Below are 19294 nucleotides of genomic sequence, written 5' to 3'. Positions count from 1 at the left end.
TTTACCGCATTGTGTTAGCCCTAATCATTGACAAATGACGAAGACAGTGTATTAATTGACTCTATAAAGGTGTCATCACATGAGAGATATAATTTTTAAAAATTGTATCATGATCTAGGTCTGCATAGCGGACAATTTATAAAGTGTAGAATAACGTATAACCCCCATGCCAGCATTCAAAATGGAAATCTTGGAAGAAACTTCCCATATCATCTGAACCCCACCCATAGACCCAATAGCCTACACGCTGTAGGTCTCCTGTGCAGTGGAATACAACCTTGTGTAGATGGCAGTGAAATATGACTGCTAGGACTAATGCCATTTGGCAGTTCACACAGCAAAGCTCTCTCTCTCTCTCTCTCTCTCTCTCTCTCTCTCTCTCCCTCTGTCTCCACACATCGTGTTTTTGTGTAAAAGACATCAACTGCAAAAAAAGAGAGAAAAACTGATCTCTTCCTCCCCTAGCTTTGAGTACTTTAAGGATCTGAAAGCTGTAAATAGCTGCAAACCCCCTCTTACGAGGTTTACCCCTGCAGCGCTCTGTAAGTTATCAGGCCCGCCTTGTGGCTGCTCCAATGCTGGCATTATGCTGAAATGTAAATCGCTAAGCTGCCATAGAAGTGGGTGGGAATCACAACAGGAGGGTGAGAGCTGACACTATCCAATGCTATGCTTCGAGTACAGAAAGAAAACTTTTGTCTTGGGAGCCACTATCACATGTTTTTACATGTTCTTTGTATTATTATTATTATTATTATTATTAGTAATAGTAGTAGTAGTATGATCGTAATAAGAACAATAATTGTTATTATTGTTGTTGTTATTATTATTAGTAGTAGTAATAGTAGTAGAAGTACGATGTAATAAGGGCAATAACTATTATTATTATATTATTATTATTATTATCATCATTCACTATTTGTGAGGAGCTTATTGTCAGTCTTTTTTCAATAATGCAAGTTTAGATGGGAACATCATCAGTGTTACACAGATCTCTTTACAGACACAACTTCAGTGTATTCTAACATTTGCCCAGGTCCAGTGTATTTATAATTACCATCTGGTAAATGGTAAATGGTAAAATGGACTGCATTTATATAGCGCTTTTATCCAAAGTGCTATACAATTGATGCCTCTCATTCGCCAGAGCAGTTAGGGGTTAGGTGTCCTTGCTCAAGGACACTTCGACATGCCCAGGGCGGGGTTTGAACGGGCAACCCTCCGACTGCCAGACAATCGGTCTTACCTCCTGAGCTATGTCGCCTATGTCGCCCCCTTTAATGGTACCACCTTATAATTACTAATAGTGATTATGAGGAGCCAAAATTAATTATTTAATGAGCATCATAGACTGTCCACACATTTCTTGTTATATATATGGATAACATCTGTCTAAATATTTTTTGACCTTCAGTGCCTCACCATAGCATGGCAAATACTATTTGCTCTTAGATTGCCATACGTAAAGATAACATGATTTAGATCCTTAAAAATATACCTCCTGGAGCTTTTCAACCTGAAGTAAAAGATTAACCTTGTTTTCCTGTGTATAATTAGCAGGAATAATTTGAAATACAAGTGTGCTCATTTGGACAGCAAGTTGTATTTCAATTTTAGATTTGGAGATAACTATCAACATGTGACCTGCCTTTTCTTGTACGTTTCCTGTATCAATTCTTGCTAAGAGACTTATTTTTAATGGGCATGGGGTATATTTTGATCTTTTTAATCAGAAAATTCTGTAATTTCATACTTAACGTTACTGTGCTGTTATTAATGCATAATAAATCATTAATAACCAAATTGTACTTCCATGAAAATAACATGTGATGCTTATATACTATTTATACATACATGTATATTAATGAATATATAATTTAAAAGAAGGCCTGGGCCTCCAGATTAATTCCACACTAAAAAGGTTTTGATGCCATATACATTCCCATTTGAATTTTAGGCCTATAGTGTAACCAACCTTTGATGGAGGTTTCTTAGCTGAATTCCTTCTTAAATGCACATTTACTAATGTTTATTCACATTAACTAAACATCAGCAATGTACAAATTATGCATAAAAGTTTTAATAACTGACTATTCGGTTATGAGGACATCATATTCCAAAGCATTATCATCTCTGGTTGCTCCTGAAGTGTCTATCTGGTCCATACCTTTCAAATTATACAATCCTTCTGGGTAGCGCTGACAGACACAGCACTTTCTCAAAGAAGTGGCACAAATCAAACAACTCACTGAGCAATACTCCCCTCTAGAGACCACATGATAGCACTGCACATCTCTCTCCACATAGTAGTCCTGCTTTTCAAATGGTCACCTAGCACCTCTGTTCTTGCACTTCTCAAAAAGCAGCAGAGTGCCGTGTGGAAGCCCCGTCCAAATCTGGTCAGGTTGTAGGACCCCATAACATCATGTGTTCAGTGCCCGCTCTGTCTTTGCAGTGTTTGGTGTCAGTTGCACAGAGGACACAAATGCCATTGTTCAAATGCTTTATGGTTGACACAAGCTGGGAATTGAACCTGTGACCTGCTGGTGTTGGAATAAATACTTTGCCCGCAAAAGCATTGTGATGACCGAGGTTAACATTACTACTAATGATTGCCCATATGATAAATAAACAAATAGTTTATTTAAAAGTAATGCAGCCTAACAGATCTGTAGTTGTTAGTTGTCCTTTACATATTTTCTCCCCTCTCTCCATCCTCAATTCTGAATGCCCAGTTACATTTATTAACCCTCATTTTCGCCATCTGGTGTTTATTTGGGAGAGTGCAGCCAGGAATGTGCTCCCCCCTGAAGAACGTGATATCAGTCACCCCTCTTATCACACTGCGGTTCACAAGTCAGGCGGAGGAGCAGTCATCTCAGCTGGCTGAAGCCCTCCTGTCCCTGAGAGACACTAGAGCCCATTATGCATTGCCCAGTGGGGCTACCGGCCACAGGTGGCACTGGCACGGTCCTGATTCGATACCATGCCATGGGGTAGCGGGCATTCTCCTCCACCACCCTGCCTGAAACCTTGTATTGGTTAGAGAAAACCATGGATATGAGCTGGCACAGAATCACACTGAATAATTACACTGAATAATCACACTGATTGTGCCAACCTGGAGAACATGAGGAAATAACAGAACATCTTAAAATGGCCACCTGCTGACATACACACACGCACGAACGCACGCACACACACAACGTTTCCCGGTAAAGCAACACTAATATTATTAGATTAAGATGGACAAAACTAATTTGTATAATGGTCTTTTTGTATATTACTGTAAAATGCATGGGCTCTCAAATGGGATAGTCTAATATTCAATGTGAACACATCTGAAGATTAGCTCAAGATAAGATATGCCCTCCTCCATTCTCCATTAATGCTGCTGAAGTTCAATGTTGGTATGAAGGAAACATAAGTATTTAAAAACCAAATTCTGCTCTGTGCTTTTGAAGCATTGGGGTCATTTTTGATAATGAATTACATAGAAGAGTTCTCAATTACAGTTTTTAAAAAGATTTCTTCCAACCAACACATTACAACCTTCACCCCCTTTATCCCCCCCCCCCCCCAACCCATCCCTAAGGGGCTTGTGCAGACCACAATACAGCTAAAAGGATATTCACACAGCCATTAAGCAAGTGGGTGCATTTTGCCATCAACATGGAAATAAGTAGATCGTTTCACTAATTAAGCATCACCTCCATCTGTGGCACCACTTTGAAATGCTATTAAAAGAGGTTTCTCGGTTCCATCACATCAAAGGCTGAATGGCCTCCTCTCTCCTCGGCACCTTAGCTTCTCTTTCTGTCTTTCCATTTGTTGAAACAATGTGACCACTACCGAGGTGGGCACAGAGGACTTTTAGAGAGACCGGGCTTATTGTCTCAGAGACAAAAGGGCTAGAACAGAGGGTGGGGGTGATACCACATGCATATTCCACACTGGCACAATTGGCTGCTTGGAGGTGAGCACCCCACGTGCTGCTGCCACTGCTTACCCCAAAATCAAATAATAATACTGATTTCAATAACAGTTTCGTACAAAACAAACAAAAATCACGGTGTTTTTCAGGACAACATGTGGAATAGAAACTATATTTAAGACAGTACAGAGGAAGAGGACAAGGTTAAAGTGTTCATGAATGGACACATAGTGACCAAAGTGAATATTGCCTTATTTTAAGAGCCAGTGCGCTAATTGCGTTGCTTATCCCACACTTGTCACTCTTGCTCCATCTTGTATTTAGTTTAATTTATTTCATGTTCTTCTCATATACAAAACGAAATACTGCATATAGACCTTTTTTTTTTTTTACCTTAAACCAGATTAGAACTATAATTGAAATTATTAAAACTACTGAATTATGTTTAGTGTCTGAATGGTGGCATGATAAAAGAAAGTTATATCATGTGAAACACTGTTGAAAAGGCATAGACCGAAATTTAATTTCACTATTTCACGACTAGATTTTAGAGGTCGTTATTGTTTGTTAGCAGTCACAGAAGAACATCTGATGTAAACAACCCAATAAACGGATTTAAGCCTCTTCCAAAATGGACAGCAATTATTACTCGTTTATACAGGACGTCATAATCATGCTAATTCAGTTGCTTTGGATATCTAATTCTTTACATCGACTATGTACAATTTAGAACGTATTTTACACATCGACATATTTGGTCACATCTTTTTAACGATCAGGCTGCATAACATCATTTCTACCTTTGCGTGAGATACGAGAGGCGCTGAATGCATTAGGACGTGTTGATTGATGTTTGGATAACAGTCTTTATGAAAGTTTGGCCGTGTCCGAAACGGCTTTGACTAGGCCTATACAAACTTGTATACTCAATAGTGGGCAGGTAAGCTATTTCGGACACGGCCTTGGAGTTGACTGTCGTTTTACATATACGATCTTTGAACTGTACTGATGCATTGTGGGTAAGATTACCGACGTCATTGAACGGAAATAGATCTAGTTGGTAATGTAGTTGTTTGGCAATCCTCTTGAAGCGTTTGAGTAATTTTTGCATTAAAATGTCCCATGCTGCCTTACATAGGTACTCTAACGGAGTATGAATGTTCTTAACGGCCATGGCTGGTGTTTTATTCATTTATATACATATATATGCAAAATAACTTGCAAAAGTGCAACTAACTCTGTGAGCTGTTTGTTAGCAAGCCGTCGACGTTAGCTAGCTGATGGACTGGCTGTTCACGTCCGCGTTCCGGTCAAGTTCTTTTCCGCATTCATGGTGTGGAGGTTGGCTACGTAGCTATAGCCTGCCTGAGGACTAAAGACAGTGGATTATTTGTTCTTCCCGATAACTACTCTAAGACCAAAGACGTTACAACTACGGCGATATTTCGAACTATCATAGCAAGGGAATGTCTGAAAATGATCACTTTGCAAGTTCCAAAAAGGAGTTTGACAAAACTGTCCTGGTGACTGGAGGCGCCGGTTTCATGTAAGTTAAGCATCAACAGGATAGCTAGTTAGCTAACGTTAATGTTCTTATCTAACGTTAATCAGAATCTCGGAGAGTTGCTGTAACCTAACGTCATCTGTTAGCTTGTTGTACGATATCACTTAAAACTTCAATGTGGTGACAACTGTGCATGTAGTTAGACTAGCACTGATGGTTTGACAGCATATTTCGATGTCGCTTTATCTAGCTAATTACTTCTGTAGTTATTTAGTCGCATTTCTTGGTTTAAATTGACCTTCGTGCTATAACACGACGTGTTAAGTATCCATTGCGTTGGGGTTGACTTCTCTAACGTGTCTATGGTTTACAGTTCCATTAGCGCTCAGTCAATGTTTTTATTTTAGGTAACTCCTGAGTTGATTGTATGCCCACCAGAATCATGTAACAGTTTGATTCTTGTGGTCTGTGATGATAAATATTAACGGATGCTATCCACGTAGTACACGGCTAATTGGTGCAATTGCTGTTTAGAAGCAGTGTTGCTTCACTAGCTTGATTTGTGGTGTGGAGTAGCTAAGCTAAGTCATTTAATTTGTTCCTTCCTATTAGCGGATCACATGTGGTCATTTCCCTTGTGGAAAAGTACCCAAACTGGCATATCATCAACTTGGACAAGGTAAGAAATGTCTGTCCCCAGTTTCTGTTTAAAAGGACTGGCTTTGCCCACTCTATACAATTGTTTTGACCTGCTCGTATTCACACTAAGTCCAGCTGCCTTTGCAAATGAAATTTTGCACAGTATTATTGCATAATAGGATATTTTTGTTCCCAAAGTGGTGGGGAGAGGTCGTGGTTACTTAAAACTGAACTTACACGCAGGGGCGGCACAGTGGGGGGTACAGTGGAACTGACTACCCATGGCCCCAGGGAGGGGGGAGATCCAGGCCTCAGAAGTCCTGGTCTAATACATTTGCTGTGGTCTACAGTTTTAAGAGGGCCCACAGAGACTGCATATGCACAGGGCCCAGAATTATTTTTGTGCTTCACCCCTGCTTATACATTTCCAAATTCCTACATTTTTACAACCTTTGTGATTGAGAATGATCTCCATGGATACTCAACTCTGAATTTAAGACCAGGGCATAAATGCACATAGCTGGCCTGTATTGACTGAAGCTACTAGTGTTGTTGTTAAATGAACTCTGACACTTTGAGATGCACTTAAATGTGTTGTTGTTTCTTTCTTTCCTGCAGCTGGACTACTGTTCAAGTTTAAAGAACCTTGCATCTGTTGAGCAGAGAGCAAATTACACCTTTACTCAGGTAATTAACGAGCACAATGTTAACGAGCAGGCTACAAGTAGCTATGTCAACACAGTAATTTCAGTCATTTTGGCCTAGTTAAAAGTGATCTTGTTTTTTATATGCAACCTTCTGTCTTTATTGACGTATGACTATGCCTACTGAAATGTCCACACCTCTATCATTATATAAGCTTAAACATGAGAACAGTCGACTTGAATTACTATGAATATTTAGTTTTGTCTTTTTTTCACTGTAAGGGGGATGTCTGCAGTCCGTACTTCATTAATCATCTCTTTGCAACGCAGAATATTGACATTGTTTTCCATTTTGCTGCTCTGACACATGTAGGTGAGTACAGACACAGATAAAATCGTGAGTCATTTTTATGTTTAAGAAGTGTGGTTAATTTTTGCTTGCAGGTTGAAACGACTGGTTTATATGTATGTGTTTCCTGTAGGTGTGGTTTATTGTTGTTCATTTATGCCACACCTTACCCCAAAGTCTGGCTGAGCTTTGAAAGTGTTGTTGTACAAGATATACAGCCTACATTCTGGTAAAAATTTTTAAAAATTGAAAAACTAGAGGTGATTGAGTGGTCATGGGAGTAGGTGGAAATGTGGACTCTAGGTGAGGTGCAGAAGACCACCTTTTTCTAAGAAAGGAAAAAATAAATATAGCAGATTTCATTGTGGATCAGACTGACACAGGGATTTGTCTTATTTGGAAGGTTCTTTTAAGCCTTAAATATCACAGTGTTTTCCATAAAGCACATGACAATGTGAGATGCGGTGTCCACAATTGTAATATGCATCAACAGACACCTAAATGATAAGGCTGCCTGCAGGTATTGCAAGGCTTCCAGTTACATTTCCATTGTGACATCACCATTCAGGTCAGTGACATTAGCTAGTTAGATGAAACTTAGTTACCAACTCTCTTCTATTTTAAATTTTCCTGTTCTTTCAGGCTTGAAATATTTTGTTATTGTTCTTTTTTAGACCAAGCCTTTATCCATTATTTTTCCTTTTCAACCAATTTTTAAAGGCCCGAAACCTATGGAAATGAATATTTACAGTGGTGCGCTCGCCGCTTTGGGAGTGTGCCGAGCCCCCGGCCAGAACTCCTGTCCTCCCGAGCTCGTGCTCAGAGCCACTACTTCTGTTCAGTTTGCTGTTCATCATAGGAGCACATTACTGCTCAGCTGGGGCCGGCCTGCTGCAGACGCCCAGTCGTCCTCAGGAGTCGCTTTTGCGCGACGAGACGGGCCTGTTCCTTGGACTGCAGCCCTGTGTTCTTGGGTGTAGTTACAGACCGTTGGGCCTGTATGCTGCCCTGCGGAGCCGCTGGCCACAGCCAGCACTGACGCACTGTGTCCCATACCAGACTGTGGGGCGCCTCATAGTGAAGCCCAGTGTGTAACGGGGAAAGCCTCCCGGCAGTGTGTGCTCAGCTCACATGTGCGCTTGCCAGGCCTTGCTCCTTCTTTGCTGCATGCGAACCGTAGTCTAGTTTTGTCCAGCAGATGGAGCCAGCCTCACAAACACTCAGGCACTTTCACCTGCCTCTACTCTACAAGCATCTTATATATCTATGTGTGTGTGTATATATATATATGTATGTATGTATGTATGTATGTATTTGTTTTTATTTATTTTTACTTTCTCATATAACGTGGCTTTGACCTTTAGGCTTTTCCCTTAAACGTTCTTTGTCTAGTGTTTGTGAAGATGCATAGCTCTTAGACTCAGCTGTTGAAGGTCAGCCTTGCCTGTGCGCTCCATCTTATTTTTAATTAAGGTGTATTCTGCAGCAGCATACTTTGGAGTTTACCATGTTTTGGAAATAACTTCTAGCCCTGAATGTGTTTCACAGTGAAGTTCACTACTCTGGTGCCACTGTGTATTTTGCTTGGATTTACAGAAACCTTAACCGTAGTATTACTTGTGCTGCACTGAACTTGTTTAACCCTAGTCCTGTTTTGAACTGCTCTGTATTGTACTGTAACAGTAAGACTCTTTAATTAGTATTGTGATTTCGGTGGATTAGCTGGTTGCACATTGGCTTTACTGCCATTGCTGTGATGCAGTCTACCCCCTCTGTAAGTGAGTAGGTCACTTGGGATTGTGCTCATGTTGGGCGAAAATCTTGAATGAAGAATTTGTGAGCAAGCTAGGTTTTAAATTTTTTATGGCAGTTTTAACTGGTTTGCAGTTTTAAGGGCTGTGTCAAGCTTTTGAGACTGCTCGTAGCATCTCCAACACCAAAAGTTGTTTCTGTTCATCCTGTTAATTGGTCATTTCGGCTCCCTAATTTTGCGTTTTTTAAAATTTAAATCTCTTAAAGAAAATTCCTTCAGGTGTCCCGCTGAGTTCATGCGCGTGAACGTGGATGGGACCCGTGTGCTTCTAAACGCCGCCCGAGATTCGGGGGTCCAGAGGTTCATCCATGTCAGCACTGATGAGGTGTACGGAGACAGCACCGGCAGGGTTAGTATCTTCACTTCCAGGGTCTGTGGGGATGATATTTGCCAGTGAGCATCACTGTTGGAGTGGTAGATTGTGAAATGTTTGGGAGTGATTCTCTTGAAGTATGCGTTTTCAGCCATTTTATGTGTACCTTGAGAGGGGTGTGTAAAGGCTGCTTTTGAGAATTTCCTTTCCTAGTAGAGCAGGCTGAAAGTATTGATGTAAGTGGAGGAATATCCGGGGAGTTATAGTTCACAGTAGATGTCCGTTTTGGAGGGAGACATTCAAATTTTACAAGAAATTGCGTTATATTTAACTTTCTGTATAAATATTTTAAAATTACTAGCTACTCACATATTTATAATGTACAATAGTATTTTAGCAATTGGGGTAATATAGGAAAGCTGGAAACTACTAGAATGGAACCTTAGAGTATATGATCAGCTATCAAATCTGAGGGTGACATTATGAAAATATTAACAGTATTTATAAAGTCCTTTTATTTTCTTAAGCTTAATGATTTTGTCTTGTATTATTTGTTTAAGGTTACTGTTATCTGTATTAAGATGAAAATTCAATAAATTACAAGGCATAAAAAAATGTAAGCATTACCTTTGGTTGACTTATATATTCCCTTGCTCCATGGATTTTTTTCCCCCAGTAAGAAAACAGACTTGTGACTGAATTTATTTGCTGATAAACTGGATCTACTGTTTATTTCTGGAAGACTAATGTTTGCGTCAGAGATTAGAAACGGTTCTCGGAAAGTGATAAACAAAAACAAACAAAATTTTTCATGGAACAAAAATGAAAAGCCAAGCACTTGACTTGGGTTAGGCTAGTTCAGTATATATCCTGCAGTATGAGTGGATGCAGTGTAAACGCTATGTAAAAAGTTGTGTGAGTTGCTCTGGATTAGGGCGTCTGCTGTGAATGCCTGTAATGCACATAAATGTAGTAATGCAATCCACATAAATGTAGCGTACTTTAAACATACTTCATGTGTAGCAGATTTACAAAAAGTAAATTACGTGGGGATATCAAACGTGGTGTTACTTCAGGCTATATGGAAATGTAGTTCCATAATGTATGCCGATTAAAAAGGATTAAAAAAAATATTTGGCTCTCATTTCAGGCGTTTGACGAACTGTGCCCAAGACGACCAACAAACCCCTACTCTGTGTCGAAAGCCACAGCTGAGTGTGCCGCACTGTCCTACTGGAAGAAGCACGAGGTAAGCCCCTTCAGCGCCTCTCCACTGTCAGGTCAGCCGATTCGCTGCTAAAATCCACCACAAGCTTGTATTTAAGTATGGGATGGGTGGCCACTGGGACCATCCCATCTACCTCAGGCATGTGATTCGAGCAGTAGTGTCCCTCTATGGTTTGGATTGAATCCTGACTGGGCCCGTGGTAAGTGTACCGAGTGAATGTTAGCCTTAGCTGCACCCGCTGAGGCTGGGTTCAGTTCCCAGGGTGACCCCATGGCTCGCTGCACGTGTATGGTCAGCTGTGCCCTTATTGGGAATAACACCTCTTACCCCAGTGACCAGTCCACCCCCTCATGAACACATTCCACATGGTAAATCTACCGGGGTCCATTCATTTTAATCCTGTGTTTGTCTTTGTTATACGCTGAGGATAAGGAAGGATTAGGAATTCTATTCCATGTGACCTGGCTGGGAATCGTAGTAACTTCTGAGAACCTGACTTACCAGGAATCATTTCTCGACTGCATTTGTGTGTGAGTGCACTCACGTGTGCGCACATGCATGTACTATAGAACCTCAGAAGTTCAGACTGACAAGGTAATGCTGCATGAAACTGGAAGTTGTGTACAAAATTCACACCATATCAAGCTTTTTGATCACTTATGCAAATGATGAGGATTGTGTTTGAATGGCTAAGTGTACTGTATTTTTAGGGGGTAGTATTTCTTAGACCCCCAGTTATGTGCAGTAATGGTATGGTAAGCAATAGAGAAAGCTTTGCCCTGCTCCACACCAGGGGCCTGGCCTTTCCTTGGTTCCCTTCATATTAGTTCGGAGCCATTCATTTGCTCGCTTTTAAAGGACATTCGGGAAAATAAACTCAAAACACGCAGTTGTGGATGCATCAAAATGGGGTAAACCAAAAAGGAGAAAGGACTAAATTACACAGACATTGTGTTCTCCTAATTTGTACACCTACGAGGCGAACACAAGAATGCAGTTCTTCACCCGCTGTCCTCGATAAGTCCCTCTTTAAACCTGTGCTGAAACAAGAATAACCGCCTGACTGCTGCCCGTAGCAGAATAAAGAAAAGACGTAAAACCGAGAGTGCACAAACGGGTTGTGTAGGTGACCCTGCCCCAGGGCCCGTAACAGGACGCAGTTCTGTGTAGTGTTATAGGACATGGGGCTCTGTTTGTGTGGGTAAAGCGTTGTATGTGTAGGATATGGGGCTCTGTTTGTGTGGGTAAAGTGTTGTATGTGTAGGATATGGGGCTCTGTTTCTGTGGGTAAAGCGTTGTATGTGTGGGATATGGGGCTCTGTTTGTGTGGGTAAAGTGTTGTATGTGTAGGATATGGGGCTCTGTTTGTGTGGGTAAAGCGTTGTATGTGTAGGATATGGGGCTCTGTTTGTGTGGGTAAAGTGTTGTATGTGTAGGATATGGGGCTCTGTTTGTGTGGGTAAAGTGTTGTATGTGTAGGATATGGGGCTCTGTTTGTGTGAGTAAAGTGTTGTATGTGTAGGATATGGGGCTCTGTTTGTGTGGGTAAAGTGTTGTATGTGTAGGATATGGGGCTCTGTTTGTGTGGGTAAAGTGTTGTATACGGACCTTGCCTGAAGCTGCTGAGCATGACTCACAGCTGATGCATCAGCTGAGCTGCCTGGTCTGTACATTGACCAGATATGAGCTGTTAAAATCTGCGTCTGAGTGAATACCGGTAGGATTTATTGCCCAAACAACAGATGTCCCAGGATGTTCCTGTAATTGACTTTTAATTTTTGTTCTGTGCTGTTTATTTTTTATTTCTTTTTTAGCTTCCAGTAATAGTGACACGAAGCAACAATGTTTATGGACCACATCAATATGTCGAGAAGGTAAAATATTGCATTTACTCTTCTGTGTTTGTGTGTGAGTGTGTGTGCACAGTACCTTCAGGAAGTTTTCATCCCCCATTTATTATTTCTTATTTTGCTGTGTTTAAAAGTCTAATTAAAATTGGACCAGGTGCATTCCATTTTCCTGAGGGATCACTCTAAATATGTTACGGTCCTTCTGTGATTTTTTCAAGTCAACCAGTGTCCATTTGCATGTCTGTAGAAAAAATATCTGAACATTGCCCTGTCTCACAACTGAAATGACTGATCTGATCAATGACGATCACAAAGACCAAGGAACTGCCTGTGGAACTTGGAGATGGTTGTTGGGTGGCAAGAGGTTGGAGAAGGGTATACAAGGCTCGATAAAGCTTTGAATCTTCCAAGGGCACCTTTAAGTCCATTATAATAGAATAAAAGTTTTAAAAAGAAAAGAAAGAAGAAAAAAAAACCAGGACCAGCAGCTCAGCGGGAAGGGCCCTGGTCAGAGAAGAGGCCAGCTACAACACAGTCATAGCTCATTGGCTGAAATGGGAGAAATTTTTCCAGAGAGTAACATAATCTTTTCTGTGTGTGTGTGTGTGTGCGTGTGCATGCCCATTAGCTTTAATGTATCATTAAAGTGCATCAGATTTTTTATAGGAATTTTGTTTTTCCTGTTCCTAAGGTCATTCCAAGATTTATATCACTACTTCAGCAAAACAAAAAGTGGTAAGACCATTTATTTATGCCTTATTTATTGTTATTGGTATTCACATGTTCAACTCCCTAGCCAGTCTTGATCTTTGAAGTGTTGTGTATCCCAGCTCTGCCCAAGTATGGGTAAGATTAAATAACAGTATAAAGTTACTTTTTATAAATGGAAAGAATTGCCATTCAGATTTATAATAGAAAAGGAATGGTTTGCTCTCTACACTTTCCGTGTGATAGGTGCCATGTTTGCAAAGTCTTTCAGTAAGATGCATTTTGTGTATGTGAAGATTAAAGGTAAAGTGCCTTTTCCAGGGCATGAATTGAGGTGAAGTGGTTTTTCCTGAGTGCATATATTGAGGTAAAGCCTTTTTCCCCCAGTGCCCAGGTCCAAGTGATGTGTGTTTTCCAGTACATAGGCTGAGGTGTAATGTGTTCTCCAGTGCATGGGTCAAAGGGAATTGTGTCCTCCTTTTTCCCTAGCACCATCCAGGGGTCTGGCCTCCAGTCTCGCCACTTCTTGTACGTTGATGATGTCACAGAGGCATTCCTGACTGTGATGGAGAAGGGCACCCTGGGAGAAATCTACAACATCGGGACCACCTGCGAGCGGGCAGTCACACAGCTGGCTCGAGAGCTGATCCAGACGGTACCTATTATGTGCATTTCCACACCTAAATAAATGGAAAATTGATCAGATTATCTGCAAAGCACTGTATGATTTCAGTTTCTGAAATATTTCCTATGCAAATTATAGATGCATAGATCTTAGTTGACTCACTTAAGACAGAATTTTTGTTCATTGTGTATTAGTTTGTGTTACAAGGATATTCTTCTTTGTGAACACAGATAGTAAAAAATACAACTGGGTTTTTGAATACTGAATGAAGTAATCTGTTGTAATCTCATGGTTGAACATTCAAAAAATCAAACCTTTTTAGTGTGCAGAATTGTACCATTTAAAAGTTTCCAGCATGAAAAAACTCTGTGGTATTTGCACGTGTTCCTGTCTGTTCTTTGTAGTCAAGTCAGTTGATGTCCTCAATGTAGGGAAAAAATGATCTTAGAACTTCCTGTTTGACTTTACATTGGTTGTAAAAACTCTTTGCCCTGAGCATTTCCTGAACTATGGGCGGGAGTGAGTTTGAGGGTTAATCTGATTTCTAAGGGACAAACTCTCCTGCCGTGGCTTTTTAGAAAACCAAGTATTGACTGCTCTGAAGCAGTAATGATATGAACTCGTAGCTAAAAGACTGTTAAATGTTGATTTCAGATATTCTGCTGCCATTCTAATCAAGTGTGAAATGGTGACGTCTTCACGATGTCATTCAGTAGCGTTGAATGTCTTCCCTTCCATAAAAGAGAAAGTATTCTGGAATTTTAGTCAGGTACCAGATCCAGAATTTCTAGATTTTCTGTAGCATAATCATTATGTTTCATTCATTTCCGGTGGACCTGGAGGCGAAAACATGTTGAATACTGGTGAAGTTGTACATGGTATGGTTTTGTGCTTTCATGGATTAGTTTGTATTTAGGAAGTTTTGTGTTTGTAGGCAATTGTTTTGTATTCAAAAAAGTGAAGCACTTGTGCCATTGTTTTGCTGAGAGAGGAGTATATTTCTCTGTGTACCATTGAGGGGGGAGGTCACATTAAATAATGAAGTCATCCTCCATCGTCCACGTTGTCAGTGCTGAGCCAGAGTCCTGTGCTCTGTTGGGGACCTCTCTAGTCAGTAGGCTTGTGCTGTGGGTGGTGGGGACCTCTCTAGTCAGTAGGCTTGTGCTGTGGGTGGTGGGGACCTCTCTAGTCAGTAGGCTTGTGCTGTGGGTGGTGGGGACCTCTCTAGTCAGTAGGCTTGTGCTGTGGGTGGTGGGGACCTCTCTGGTCAGTAGGCTTGTGCTGTGGGTGGTGGGGACCTCTCTGGTCAGTAGGCTTGTGCTGTGGGTGGTGGGGACCTCTCTGGTCAGTAGGCTTGTGCTGTGGGTGGTGGGGGCCTCTCTGGTCAGTAGGCTTGTGCTGTGGTGGGCAGTAGGGTCAGCCGTGTGATTGCCCCTGGCATAGAGGCGCCTGACTCGGTCCCTCCCCCTTTCCACTAACACTTACCACACTGGCTTCTGCACTAGTACCCTTGCCTTAGGTCACATTAACAATAACCTTTTACGTTCCTGCACTGTATGGGTTTTTCACTTGTGCTTGTGGACTGCAAGCTCAGTATGTGGCGTTGGGCTTTTTGAAATCTTTACCTTTCTCATCCAAGTCTTTTCTTGGGTGTGAAATTTCTGTGCAGTTTTTCTTATATTTTTTTCTTAAAATATTTTTTAGTGGCCTATGATGTTGAGTGTCAAACATTTATTTGCAGCCTGTGATGTTGTAGATGAACTACCATGAACTGAATAACCTTTGTGTTTCAGTGGCCTATGATCACGTAGCCCACCAGTGAGTTCCCTTTGTTTCAGTGCCTGATGTTGTAAATTGTCCATGGAAATGGAGGTTTTTCATCATTTCTCGGTGGTTTAATTCCTTTTTTGTGTTTGTCGTGCAGGTGCAGGGTCTGTCTTTGGATGCAGATGTTGATGGCTGGATGGAGTTTGTTGAGGACCGGTAAGGGAGAAATCCTGCCCAGGCACCAAACACATCGATATGAAACGCTTGCTTTGTGTTTATGATGCCATCTGAACAAACCAATATCCAGCACTGGGTTTAAATGTAATATGAACACATGTATATCCGACCATTATTGTATTAAATCTTTGCACTTGTAAATCCACCCTTGAGGGTGGATCTATTCTTCTGTCAGACCTCTTGGTTCCACCTTTTGCCTGCCATACAGACTCATTTGTCAGAAATAACATTAGAGCCCAAAAATATCAATTAAACCTTTTCCTGGTTTTGGATTTCAGGATTATTGTATAAAACATATATTTATTTTTACTGGTTGTATTTCATTCAGATTCAGATTTTGGGGGGAAAAAAACACCTGAGTGTAATGTGCAGTCTCCCACAAGGTGTCCCTTCAAATTGGAAGCCTTTTGGTGAATCGCATTTGTAATTTCATGATTTGTCTGATACATATCTAATGTAAATCTGGAATACCAAGGCGATAACCATGAAGACAAATGACATCTCGGTCTCCGTAGTCTGGTTGATAAACCTGTGTGTTCTCTGACCAGGTTGACACAGACATGAGCAGTTTGTCCAGATTCTGTGGATGTGCTTTGCTAATGCACCAGTGATGAGTTGATCTTCCTCATCAGTCATGATCTTGTGTAGGCGGAGCTCTGTTTGGGCACCACCTGACCTGTAAAAAAGCGTTGGCTAAAACTTGATAAGCGAGAGAATCTGGGGCAGGGGCCTGTGATATCTTGGTTTTCCCAAACTGATGCTTTGAATTCCCGTAAACCGACAGGAAGGAGGCATTGTGGGCTGCACTGCAGCAGTCTAACTCCATGCTCTATCTCAACGCAGGCCCTGCCAGGACCTGAGGTACCCGCTGATCTTCGACAAGATTCAGGGGCTGGGCTGGAGGCCCAGAGTGTCCTGGGAGGAAGGAGTCCGGAAGACCAGTGAGTACCTCTGAACACCAGCGCGGTGGCTTTCATTCAGCTCTGGAGAGCTGCTCGGGCTGCAGGATTTTCTCTTAAATTTAAAAGTGATCATATAAAGTAATAATAATAATAATGCATTTTATTTCTCAGGCGCCTTTCTGAACATTCAAGGTCACCTTACATGGTATTAAAATGGTTAGAAGAGACAACAAGACACTGCACTTACAGGACATTGTATTTAAAAAATAAAATAAGATAATGGTAATAAATAAATAAAATAAATAAAAGAGCCATGGGGGGAGTGGATAGCTATGTCCTGTTCAGGCGAAAGCTAGTGTGAAGGGGTGAGTTTTTAAAAGTTTCTTAAAAGTGGAGAGAGTCTCAGCATTACGGATGTGGGGAGGGAGTGTGTTGCAGAGTTTGGGTGCTGCACAGGAGAAAGCCCGATCACCAAGAGTGGAGTGGCGAGATGTGGGGACAGTTAGAAGTCTTGCAGAGGAGGAGTGGAGCGAGCGAGTGGGTGTGTGGGCCAGGAGAAGATCAGTGAGAGAGGCCTGAGCTATACCATGAAGTGCAGTGTAGGTTAGCAGGAGGGGTTTGAATTGTATTCGGAAGTTTACTGGCAGCCAATGAAGTTTGTACAGGATTGAAGAGATGTGATCATATGTTTTTGTGTGGGTCGGGATTCATGCTGCAGCATTTTGAACTAACTGAAGTTTGCGTATTGATCTTATTGGGATGCCAGTGAGGAGAGTTCCAATAATCCAGCCGAGATGTTACAAAGGCATGGATTAGAGTTTCTGTTGTGGAGTAGGACTGGGTGGGCCCATGTTTTGATATGTTGCAAAGATGAAAAAAGGCAGATCTGGTGATGTGTTTTACATGAGGTTCAAATGAGAGAGAGGAGTCAAGAATGACACCAAGGCTCTTCACATGAGTGGAAAGTGGGATGGGGAAACCGTCAATAGTAATGGAAAAGTTTGGGGCTTTGGATAGCGTGGATTTAGACCCTGTAAGCATGACTTCAGATTTGTCACCGTTAAGTTTGGGGAAATTACGGGTCGTCCTAATTCTGAAGTAAAGTTAACCAGGCAGTAACTTGTGTCTCATTGCCTCACCAGTTGACTGGTACATGCACAATCCTCACTACTGGCTGGACCCCGAAGCGCTCGAACAAAGCAGCCCGCCTTTACCCGAGCACAAACATTCCAATTGCTCCATTCATCAGCAGCTGGAGATCAGCAGCATCGACCAGCGCTCAGGTGTGAGCTCACATCTCACAGAATGATTCACCTTTTTAAATCCAGCTATTGCATAGCCTTCAAGTGTCATCTGTTATACAGAGTTAACAGAAAATATTTTGTATGCAATTCAGATCAATTTGTATGTAATTGTGAGTTTAAAAAAAAAATGTATTAGCCTTTGTCAATAAAGCATTAACAATCTGTGTCAATAAAGAAAAGAAGCACTTTAAATGCTTTGTTGAACATTTAAGAAAGTAGACTTTTTTCCCCGGGCGTTATTTTATTTCCATTTTCCCACAGAATCAACTAAAGCTATGTTAATTAGCTAAGTGAACGCAAGTGAAATGTTGGCTATGGAAGCTTTTCTGTCATGCATCACATTGTTTTAAGAACAAGCTATTTTTTCATACGCATATATGTTTTATGTTTTCATTTCATGGCCCAGTGACTTTGTAGAAAAAGTCCTGATTAATACATTTCAGTTAGCTTGGGCACTTGTGAAGTGTAAGGGTATTCAGTGAAACCATGCTGGACACTATTAAATGGTACAAGCACATGTTAGTGTGGTCCAGATTTAATAGATTCTTCATATTTCTGTTGATTTACATTAAAAAAAAAAAAATATTGTTCCCATTGTTTTCCAAATAGTAGTAAAGCTGTGGTAGTTTATGTTCTCGTTACTCCCCCATTTTATCGAGAGTAACGATTAAGACTTCAGTGTAAATGTTTCCCTATCTCCAGACAAATGTGCTTTGAAATTAAATTAAATAAGCCACTGGTCTTTATCCTTCTGACACCGTGCTTATATTGTATTTGTAGGATGGGAAATGCATGATCCTGTATGCGTGTGTTTAGTTCTCAGGGCAAACGCATACGCGAGCCTCACTACTCCTGTCACATGGCACACCAGCGGTATTTCGGGTTAAGGAAAGGGCACAACAGAGTGACGTAGTGCGGTCTTCACATGCCCGGCAGGGATTCTGTGAAATATGTGTATCACTCTGCAGTTGGACTGCATCAGAGGGCTGTGAGGAGAGACAAAGGGGACTTGTTACGGAGTCATCACCACGGCTCCTTTTGAATGAGTTACTGAAATGCGATATCTGCATTCTATGGGCGCCATATTCCCTCCCTCTCTCCTTTTCTCCCTGTTTCCCCCCTCTCTCTCTTTCATATACATATGCACATACACACTACTGTAAGCTTCCATAACACTGTAGCTTATGGTAAGGTGGTAATGAGTCATGTAACATCCCACAAGTGACACATTTTTTCTGATTCAGAATCAAGGAGTAACCCTTCTCTTAGCCTTTTACAAAGCGCCTGAACAGAACCCTAATCGTTCCTCAGCCCTAACACTTTTCATATCCCTAGCTGAAGCCTAATTTGAGCCCTATAGCTTAATTGAAGCTGTAGATGACTTTGAAAACATCTGATTACTCATTTAAAATTGATGAAAAACAAAGTCAAGATCATGAATTCAATAATACAAATATAAAATTATGTTTTAGGTCTT

At 41.1% G+C, this 19294-nt stretch overlaps 1 protein-coding gene across 1 annotated transcript; it reads left to right on the top strand.

Annotated features, from left to right (window-relative positions):
• The first annotated feature begins 4969 nt into the window (after positions 1 to 4969).
• LOC118214509 (dTDP-D-glucose 4,6-dehydratase-like) lies at positions 4970 to 18572 on the top strand. The gene is made up of 12 exons (XM_035394511.1): positions 4970 to 5480; positions 6051 to 6117; positions 6696 to 6764; positions 7004 to 7094; positions 9090 to 9232; positions 10347 to 10445; positions 12239 to 12298; positions 12966 to 13009; positions 13472 to 13637; positions 15532 to 15590; positions 16455 to 16552; positions 17656 to 18572. The coding sequence occupies exons 1-12, from the start codon at positions 5401 to 5403 to the stop codon at positions 17820 to 17822; spliced, it is 1143 nt and encodes a 380-aa protein (XP_035250402.1). The 5' UTR covers positions 4970 to 5400; the 3' UTR covers positions 17823 to 18572.
• Positions 18573 to 19294: the final 722 nt, after the last annotated feature.

Source organism: Anguilla anguilla, chromosome 15 (assembly GCF_013347855.1).
Source record: "Anguilla anguilla isolate fAngAng1 chromosome 15, fAngAng1.pri, whole genome shotgun sequence".
Lineage (NCBI taxonomy): Eukaryota > Metazoa > Chordata > Actinopteri > Anguilliformes > Anguillidae > Anguilla > Anguilla anguilla.
This window is presented reverse-complemented; position numbering and strand designations above follow the sequence as displayed.

Coding starts and splice junctions, on each gene's coding strand:
- LOC118214509 (XM_035394511.1), top strand. CDS start 5,401: ATGTCTGAAAATGATCACTTTGCAAGTTCCAAAAAGGAGTTTGACAAA. Junction 10,446..12,238: donor CCTACTGGAAGAAGCACGAG/GTAAGCCCCTTC, acceptor TTTCTTTTTTAG/CTTCCAGTAATAGTGACACG. Junction 16,553..17,655: donor GGAAGGAGTCCGGAAGACCA/GTGAGTACCTCT, acceptor TTGCCTCACCAG/TTGACTGGTACATGCACAAT.